We start from the raw sequence: 10100 nt of genomic DNA, 5'->3' as shown, positions 1-10100 counted from the left end.
TCCCACCCTTCTCACTATATATTGGAAAAATAAAAACAAGTTTCACCTATCCCAGCAAATTACATACCGAATTCATGTTCAATTCTCACAAAAATATATGAGAAATTTTAGGAATGAGCAAGACGGATAAAGTTTAAAAATAGTCTCGAGCTAAATATAATTTTTAAATTAAGTTTGGAATTAGTAGGTAGTAGTAAAAGTGATCACGTTCAGTTATATAAATAAATAAATAAATAAATAAATAAATAAATAAATAAATAAATAATTGTGTGATGACAAATGTCCTATTTTGTTGGGCTAGAAAAGTATGGGCAGCCTTTCCCTCTCTTATCCTCTCTCTTTCTTTCTATCCCTAATGATTTGGTTGTGAAGAATATTCTCTTTTTGTTCTTTCTTCCATTTTTACCCTCCGCCACCCTATTTCTTTCCCATTATGTCCCTACCTCAACCCCTTTTATTTTCTTCTATAATATTAATTATTCCTAATTTTTAATTTTAATGCTTAAATTATCCAAATTAAGCATTTACTTTGAAAAAATTAAATAATTTCTTAGGTAAAAATGATTAAAGCTCGTAACATTGGAATGACGGATTATCCATTAAACTAAGCTCGAGTTAACGTGAATGATTAAAGTCTTTGGTGGAGGTAGAAGAATCCAAAATTAGGTTAAATATTTAAATAAAGAAATTTAATTAGGAGAATATAAGAAATTAAATAAAGGAAAAAAAAAATTGTCTAAAAATTACTAATAGAGAGAGAAATAACAGATGAAGACACCTCACCTGACCCTAAACCAAGCTCCCCAAAAGCCCTATCAGCGCCATTACAACAAAATTCATTCTTTTTTCTTTTTTTTTTCCCCCCCCTTTCTTCTCTCAAGAAACAAAATTGTTCTTCCCCTTTTCTTCTTAACACCAAAAATTTGATAACCCAGATGATGGAATTCTGGATAATCACTCAATCCTGCAGTTTTCTCCCATTTCATTCATAGTCTTAGAGGTAAGTTTCTCATTCCTTTTGATTTTACATGTTTTTTTTTTTTTCAATCCCTTCAATTTCTCTTGATCTTTGGTGGGTTTTGATTTTTCCTTGATCTTCGTATCTTTCCTGATTCTTCCGTTGCAGAATTCTAGCACCCTCTTAATTGCTCTGTTTGTTGTGTGGGGTTTTATGTGATTTCGTTGACATTTCTGGTTTTGCTTGTTTTTTTTTTTTTTTTTATTTCATTTTCGTCTGTAGATTCAGAACGCGGAGGATTCGGTTCGAGAAAATCGAGTTGAAATCTATGGAGCCTTCTGAAATCGTCGCGGCATTGTCCGAATCGACGTCGGCGACGTCCTCTTCGTGCTCTGGCTCTCTTTGTCATCGGAATTCTGAGGATAAGCGCCGGTTTGGCGATCTTAGAGGTGTACGATGGCGCATAAATCTTGGGGTTTTGCCGTCTTCTTCTCTAGCTTCTATTGATGATCTTCGTCGCGTTACAGCCGATTCGAGAAGAAGGTTTGTTTTGCCGGAGTTCACGTTTTTTCTCCTAATTTGTTTCTTCGATTGACGGCTATATTGCTGCGATTCCTTTTCCATTTACTCAATCTGGTTTAGGTATTAGCGATTCTGCAATCGGGAGCTTACATTTTATAATGGATTCCGTTCTGCGTGAATGTTCTTCCTTGATTTCTAACTTTTTTTGCGCTGTTCATCATTTCCTGAGATGATAATCGGTGCAGGCTATCTAGATTTCCCTTGGTTTTTGTTCTTTTGGATTTTGTTTTCTAAGTTCCCAAATTAATTTCTTTTGCAATGTTGAGCTTATAGTTTCATACAGAGCATCGATTGTTTTTGTTGCAGAATGCAATGATTTAGACGACTGTTTATCAACAATGATGATATGTTTCTTTTTAAGAATCAATATAATATGAACAATTCCATATCTGATTTCTTTTCCACTTTTTAATTCAAAATTAAATCATCATATGTTACCTTTTCCTTTATTTCTTTCTTTCAGATATGCAATCTTGAGAAGACGCCACCTTGTTGATCCACACATTTCCAAGGATGGAAGCAATTCTCCTGATATTGCAATGGATAATCCTCTATCACAAAACCCAGGTAAATTTACGCCGCCGCCTCTTCCATGTCGAATCTAGTTTCGAATGGTACTAAATCTTAATGCCTTAGGTATTACTCGTGAAATATGCCGTTTTCTTTAGCTCAAGTGCGACCATGGCGATACTGATTCATTTAATTGTTGGATGAGTTCATTTAAGTAACAATATTTGCTTGTAATTGCTACCATCCTGTACTGCAGATAGCATGTGGGGCCGCTTCTTTCGGAGCGCTGAGCTGGAGAAAATGGTTGACCAGGATTTATCGCGTTTATATCCCGAACACGGAAGCTACTTCCAGACGCCTGGATGTCAAGGCTTGCTTAGAAGAATTTTATTGTTATGGTGCCTTCAGCATCCACAATTTGGCTATAGACAAGGTAATTCAACACTTTATTAATTAAATTTTTCAAGTAAAGGATCCTAAAGATTTTCGAGCTCTCGAACCAAGGATTTAATTTATCTTTTATGTAATGATATTGGGAGAGAAGCTATTTAGAATAATTTCTCCTATTATGATATTTAATGATGATGAGTTTTATTTAAAAGATTAGCAATTACTAATGAAATATAATGCTCTATTTTTCTTAAATTTTGAGTGCGAGAATTATTTAAATGGTATGATAAACGTTGTTGACCGTTCTCCATGTTAGCAAGGGATATTATAAAGCCCTTTTGTCTAAATGTATCGTGCGACCTCCTACAAGTGTGAGTCTAAGGACCGTGGAGAAACCGTCACATAATTTGCTACTGTTCTTGTGTTCTAATCACAGTAGTTAGTTGAATAATGACCGGAACTATTCTTTGTTGTGGTTAGATGCCAACTTATAACCTTGTATAGTCTTTGCCATTCCCAGCCCTTGAAGGTTCACGTGTCGATGTTTATGATAAAAATGTGCTTGAGAGTTTATCTACTTAATCTGCAATACGTGCAGTTTTCTCAGCTTATAATTTGATTAACGTCTTGCTGTTATATTTCTAAGCTATACTCCCGTGTTCTGTACCTGTAGGAATGCACGAACTTTTGGCTCCTTTGTTATATGTTCTTCATGTTGATGTGGAGAGGCTATCTCAAGTGAGAAAGCTTTATGAAGACCAATTTGCTGACAAGTTTGATGGACTCTCATTTCAAGATGGTAGTTTGAAATATAATTTTGATTTCAAAAACCGTCTGGATCCAACCGAAAATGAGTCTGGAGTTGATGGAAATGTGGAAAATGTGAAAACTCTTTCGGAGTTAGATCCCGAAATACAAACCATTATATTGTTGACTGATGCGTACGGAGCTGAAGGGGAACTGGGCATTGTCCTTTCCGAGAGATTTATTGAACATGATGCATATTCGATGTTTGATGCATTGATGAGTGGAGCCCATGGGGCAGTTGCAATGGCCGACTTTTTCTCTCCGACGCCTGCAGGTGGTTCCCTTTCAGGACTGCCTCCTGTAATCGAAGCGTCTGCTGCTTTATACCACTTGCTGTCACATGTTGATTCATCCCTACATGCTCACCTTGTTGAACTCGGTGTAGAACCACAGTACTTCTCTCTCCGCTGGTTAAGGGTTTTATTTGGTCGTGAATTTTCTCTTGAAGATCTCTTGACTATTTGGGACGAAATATTTGCATCGGATAATAGTAAATTTGACAGAAGTGATGAACCTGAGACGAGCTCGAGCTTCGGCTTCCTGAGTTCATCTCGTGGTGCATTTATTGCTGCTATAGCTGTTTCTATGTTACTTTATCTGCGATCGTCTTTACTTGCCACAGAAAATGCAACTTTATGTCTCCAGAGATTGTTGAACTTCCCCAAGAATGTGGATTTGAAAAAACTGATAGAGAAGGCAAAATCTTTGCAGACTTTAGCAAGGCAGTCTAATATCTCATCTACACCCCTCTTGTCTGGAGCTTATCACCATCACAGTAAGTCTATGGTTGCTCGAGGTAATGGCCATTCATCTGGTTCCGTGTCACCAAAAACTCCGTTAAATCACGTTCCCGAGAGTTACTGGGAGGAAAAGTGGAGAAGGGAACAAGAAGCTAAACAAAATGGCTCAAGAAATCAGAATGTAGCCCAAAAGAAAGGATGGTCAGAGAAAGTGAGGTCCCTGTATCGGACGGAATCTGACCCATCTCCAGCGAAGCTGGCTGGTGGGAAGAAGAACGCGAAATCCTCTGTTAGGCGAAGGTTACTGGAAGATTTATCGCGCGAACTAGGTGCAGAGGAAGACATTGAAAAATGTGGGAACGATGAAGTCCTTGACAGCAAGGATGATCTCTCGGTCGAAGGCGAGGTGGATGGACAAGATGGCTGCGAGAAGTACATGGAAAATGCTGAAGACAAGAGATGTGGCAGTGAAGAAAACTCTTCAATATTCTCAGACCCAACAAGTTCCTTCGGTGGAGTAAATGACACCGAGCATGACATAAATGACTCGAGCCGAAGCAGCGTCGCGTCGAATTTGTCCTCGGATGAAAATGATGATCAGTCTCGGTCTGTCGTGGAAGGCCCGCCTCTTCCATATCCTGGTCAGCTCGAGATCATCCCTGAAAAACCTGGGTGCACCAATGATTCTGAGGCCAATGCAGCAGTAGGGACAAAAGATAGAAAACTAATAGGAAAATTTCCATGGTTTTGGAAGTTTGGCAGAAATGCTGCTGCTGAGGGGAAAGCTGACAGTGAGGCTTCCAAATCGACAGCAGCTGAGAGTAATCCGATAAAAGCTGACGGTGCTTGTAGTACTTCTGTTAGCAGCAAAGGAGACGGTGTTGATCAACACGTAATGGGGACTCTCAAGAATCTCGGTCAATCTATGCTCGATCACATACAGGTAATATTCCCAAAACTCTTAATGATTGAGAGATATGATTCCATTCTTACAATTTGTGACAATCTGGTTGGTCGACAGGTTATCGAAACCGTGTTTCAGCAAGAATGCGGTCAGGTAGGACCGTTGGAGAATTTGTCGAAGAATCCTTTAGTTGGGAAAGGGCAAGTAACAGCCATGGCAGCTCTGAAGGAGCTTCGGAAAATCAGCAACCTCTTATCTGAGATGTAAGCCAGTTCTATTTTTTTTCTACTTTTATATGTATATACATTTTGTAATTATATTTTTTAGTGGCATAATAAAATCGAGTTTATGTATTACTACTACTACTACTACTATTCCTGCTGCTGCTACTGCTTTGAACATGTCGTCGAGTTAATATCTAAACCGTGGTCGCAGTGACATGAATACGCACTTCTTCTACGAAGAAGGCATTAAGCTTGGTAGAATAATTGGAATTGGATGTGAAAGTTTGATGCAGAAACTTTGAAAGTTCTTGCAAGATGGCTTCAAAACTTTGTCGTTGAAGACAAGCTGTGATTGTTTTTAGTGATGTTTGCAGGGTGAGAATGATAACAAGTTCATGATATGAGTGAAGAACTAACTTCATAATGAGCAAAACAATCTTTTAAAATGTTGTTTGAGATATATTAATTAAAGCCCATTTCTTTTAGTTCGACTATCATGGAGTGGGAGATCGAACCATCGACATTTGAGCTCATCACTGGTGCATTATCTACTAAGCTGAGCTCGGAAAAGTATTATATGTGAGCTATCCATTCAGTCTATGTACTTCAATCTATAAAAATCATGACATGTTTTTAAGTTTTTTAAACGACTTGTTTGTAACAAATTCATACCTTCGAGAAAAAGATTAAAAATAAGGTCTTTACTACATGCATGATATGTTTATTACGTGCAAATTTTTTTTTTTTATTAAAAGTATTTCATAAACAATTTACGGAATCATACACTAATGGCCAGAAGAACAATATGAATGCATTTACCCGAACTTCTGTCTCATTGTCGTTACCACAACGTCGTCATTTGTACATCCGTACAAGGATGTCTTATTTTTGCCTAAAAAGTAAGAGTAATACATGCATGTTTGAGTTAATACATGCATGTTTGAGTATGTTCAAAAATATTTTATAAGTAACCATTATTTTTTGAAATTGACATGAACGTGATAGATAATCTTTATGGTACTACTCTTATAAAAAGTATAAATTTTGGAAAATTTATGTTTCTGAATGAGACTTTATATCCAATTTATAAAGTAAATTCCCTTTCGTTCAAAACTCACTAAAAGTTTCAAAATCTTTTGGTCTTCCCTCGATCTTAAATGTCGAACAAGTGTAGCTCGAAGGACAAATTGGATTAAAGGCAGGATAAAGTAGTCAATACCAAATTATTTCACAATGTGATTGAGTTTTATTGAATCGACGACATGTGCTCCCAAAAGGCGGACAAAAGAGTTGATCTAGACATCAAATAAGTGATATATATAAAAGGAATGAAATCAAAATTTCATACTCGTTAGAAAAGAAGAAGATCCATGAGACAATTGCCTCTATTTATACGAAATTTTTTCAATTAAACAAAAAAAAAAAAAAAAACAAAATTACGAGAACGTATGTCCAAAGTAAATAATATCATATCATTACAGATGTGGGGAACATCTAATTCTCATTCACAACATTTTCAACAGTAATTTAACTGTTTAATGAAAAGAAAAATTACCCGAAACGCCTTTTCTTTTATTTACTTTACAAGCTTTTGATTCGTTCAAAACGCTCATAAACCCTAAAAGTTGTAATCTTTTACCAACTTTTTCCATCACATCACCATGGGTGAATTTTGAAAAATGGCTTTTGAAAAATTTGTAGGAACCCACAAATATTATATCGGTCTTTTATTTTCTTTTTTTGTAATTAAAAACAAAGATTGGGCCCTAAGCTCTTCATTTTGTAACTTTATTATATAATTTTGTCATTTTAATGGTAAAAAAAAAAAAAAAAAAAAAAAAAAAAAAAAAAAAAAAAAAAAAAAAAAAACTCAAATTGTACTTTTAAGATATTTACGAAAATTAAGAATATTTAACGTTTGAAACGATTATTAGTGATGCTTATGACTCGTGAATATTTGATATTTATGGGATTTTAGTTATTAATATAACATATATTATGGAAATTAAATAAAAAATTATTAAAAAAAAAAAACAACCTAACAATCCAATTCAACTCGAAAATAGAGGGTTAGGTTGAGTTGGATTATGAATTCTATTTTGATGGCTCGGGTCACCAACTTTGAACTGAAAGATTTCTCCAATCTGTGTACACTCCAACATAAAAATTGACTGTTTTTGACCCCGTTTAGCTTGATTTTCAACCTAGTTCATCAAAGGTTAGTTTTTATCCTATTTTAGCGTGATTTAATTGGGTTTTCTTTGATTTTAAGTTGATTCAAAAGGATTTTAGGTGAAATATATCGACTCTAAGTATGCTAAGAGAGTTGATGGAGGAATTCGAATCCCGTTAGATTAAGTCTAAGCTATAGTTTGCACAACAAAAGTACTCAACTATTTTAAACAATTATTGTGGTAAGTGATCCTGTTGTATACTTGGTCTGATGATTCCTTGAGGTATATTATGTCATGTGTTTTTCAAATATGAACCACAATCTATTCCAATTACGGTTTTTAATTATATATGTGTGCTTTCCAAGTGACTGATTTTTAATTATATGAGTCACCCATTACTGGGTCAAAGTGTGGTCGGACCCATAATCCACAGATCCCAAGATCAAAATTTTACTCAACACCATTGCCTTTTTGTGAGATTACACAAAGTAAAAGGTAAAGGAGAAGTCCTTTTCCTTTTATCTAATTTTTTTATAATTATTAAGACTTTGAATTCTTATACCTAATAATACACTTTCTTATTCATTATTATTGTATTACTAATAATCAATTAGTTGTAATGAAGTTGGTCCAATAGTAAATACATTATTATTTTTTTATTTGGGTTTCATCAATTTAATTATGTATTATCATGTTTTTAAATCATTTTGGATTGACTTTCTTAATAGTTTTAGTTTTTTTTTTTTTTTTTTTTTTTTTTTTTTTTTTTTTTTTTTTTTTTAATAATTATTATTTATTTAAAATTAAGAGGAATAATCAAAACCAAGTATTTTTTTAAATCTAAAATAAAATAATTTTTTTTTTTTTTTTTGAAAGATAATAAAATTAGCATAATTAATGTGTTAAAAATGATATAAAAAATAAAAAATATTGAAGATGGTGACATATTCTATAAATATGGGGTTGGAAAATGAAAGGTAAGGAGAAGGGTTTTGGAGGTAAAGCATGTGCTCCCATTTAAGATGGGACAAATTGGATAATTCACATCACAAATAATGCTTTTTTTTTTTTTTTTTTCTTTTATTATTATTATTATTTGGTTTTTCTAATTTTGGAGGAACCCGAGAGTAACTTGTTTCTAATGAGTTCACGTTTTTTTTACATGATTTACGAGACGCATTGGGTTGTTCATCAAATCCTAATAGGGATGTTCATCGAATTCGAGAATCTGACTCAATCCGAATCATAAAAATTGGGTTGGGTTATCTTTTTTGGAACCGAATTTAGGTTAACCCAAATTGAATTGATCCCATATAAAAAAAAAAAAAAAGCGCAAATTTCTGTTTTAGTGTTGTTAGACGAACACGACTCTCCATAATAGTATGATATTGTCCACTTTGAGCATAAGCTCTCATGGTTTTACTCTGGGCTTTTCCAAAAGGTCTCATCCCAATAGGGAGTATTTGTTGATTATAAACTCATGATCATTCCCTAAATTAGCCGATGTGGGACTTTCATTATCCAACAAGGGTTATTTTATTTATTATTATTATTTTTTTTTTTGCACACTACACCTCTGTTCACACGCTATCACCAATGCCCACGTCACACTACCTCTCATAGCCACAACATCGCATGTCCATGTATGTCGCCTGCCCCTCCTTACAAATGCACGCCATCATGTCACTCGGTCGCCATAGGTTGTGTTAAATGATTATGTACTGCTTTAATACGTAAAACAAAATTTAACGGAGATAAAAGAACAAAAATTTAATGGATAAAGTTTGACATTTAAATGGATAAAATTGAAATTTTAGAGTGAAATTTATAATTAGAAATAAAATAAGGAAATCGGAAGGCAATGATAAAGTCACAGGCCGTGATCCCGTGATTGGCGAAGGATTGTACGGACAGCGACCCATTATTTACTCTTATTCTAATAATTGCATCCAAATTAAACTGTTCACAGATCGCAACTAAATTTTACACATTTCTCAATAAACTTCTAATATTTTTTTTTAAATCTAATTTCAGTAAAAATAAATAAATATTAAATTAATTTGTATTATATTCGTTTTTAAAAATACAAAAGAATCAAAAGAAATATAATTTTATCTTTACAGTGTAGGCATGTGATATGTTTCAATTTTATTAATATTTTGGTTAAACTATCAATTTTGATTTTTTTATATTTAATTTTAGCAATATTTAAATTTAATTTTTTACATTTTCCATTAATTTTATAAAAAATACACTTTATTTGTCCTTTTAAAATAAATTTACAGAAATTATTATTATTATTTTACCATTAAACTTTTAAAGTAAAAATTTTCAATTTCTAAAAACATAATTAATACATAGAAAAATAATAATTTAACCATTTAAAAATATGATTAAAGCTTGAAATCAAGTGATAAGTAACAAAAATATGGGAGAGTGAAATGACAAATTTGACCTCGAAAGGAAAAAAAAAGGACAATGAAATATAGAGCCCATAATACTGTCTCATTCTGTCGTTTATTTAATTTCTATGGCCATAATGCTCCACGCGGTCGGAATCCAAAGCACATTATTGCAATTATTTTATTTATTTTTCTGATAATTGACCCTTCAAAAAAAAATTTGTCAACATACCTGATTGGTTGAAAAAATTCACGTATCGAAAACGAATCCTTTTTATCACCCTATCACGTCATTGCCTTTACGTGAAAAATGGTTTGGAAATGATGAGTAAGTAAGTAATCGCTGATCGAGTTAGATATGCATAAACACACAAAGTATGAGAACGTAAATCAACCGACCAAAATCAAA

General features: G+C 33.6%; 1 protein-coding gene across 3 annotated transcripts; it reads left to right on the top strand.

Moving 5' to 3' along the window:
• Positions 1-806: 806 nt before the first annotated feature.
• On the top strand, positions 807-5824 carry LOC111805358 (uncharacterized). Of its 3 annotated transcripts, XR_002816661.2 has the most exons (8): positions 807-1000; positions 1241-1501; positions 2004-2107; positions 2307-2483; positions 3114-4930; positions 5009-5154; positions 5327-5490; positions 5602-5824. XR_002816661.2 is itself a non-coding variant. In XM_023690411.2 (7 exons), the coding sequence occupies exons 2-7, from the start codon at positions 1287-1289 to the stop codon at positions 5696-5698; spliced, it is 2556 nt and encodes an 851-aa protein (XP_023546179.2). In that variant the 5' UTR covers positions 807-1000; positions 1241-1286; the 3' UTR covers positions 5699-5824. The 3 variants fall into 3 exon arrangements, 2 of the variants coding, with proteins under 2 accessions (XP_023546179.2, XP_023546180.2); XM_023690411.2 differs by lacking the exon at positions 5327-5490; XM_023690412.2 differs by lacking the exons at positions 5327-5490; positions 5602-5824 and having other exon boundaries at positions 809-1000; positions 5009-5247.
• Positions 5825-10100: the final 4276 nt, after the last annotated feature.

The sequence above is a fragment of the Cucurbita pepo genome, chromosome 11 (genome assembly GCF_057944985.1).
Source record: "Cucurbita pepo subsp. pepo isolate OVF chromosome 11, ASM5794498v1, whole genome shotgun sequence".
Taxonomy (NCBI): domain Eukaryota; kingdom Viridiplantae; phylum Streptophyta; class Magnoliopsida; order Cucurbitales; family Cucurbitaceae; genus Cucurbita; species Cucurbita pepo.
This window is presented reverse-complemented; position numbering and strand designations above follow the sequence as displayed.

What these genes read in the sequence shown, in the direction of transcription:
- LOC111805358 (XM_023690411.2), top strand. Translation starts at nt 1,287, where the DNA reads ATGGAGCCTTCTGAAATCGTCGCGGCATTGTCCGAATCGACGTCGGCG. An exon ending in TCCTCTATCACAAAACCCAG is followed by an intron (nt 2,108 to 2,306) that starts GTAAATTTACGC and finishes CCTGTACTGCAG; the next exon opens with ATAGCATGTGGGGCCGCTTC. An exon ending in ACAATTTGGCTATAGACAAG is followed by an intron (nt 2,484 to 3,113) that starts GTAATTCAACAC and finishes CTGTACCTGTAG; the next exon opens with GAATGCACGAACTTTTGGCT.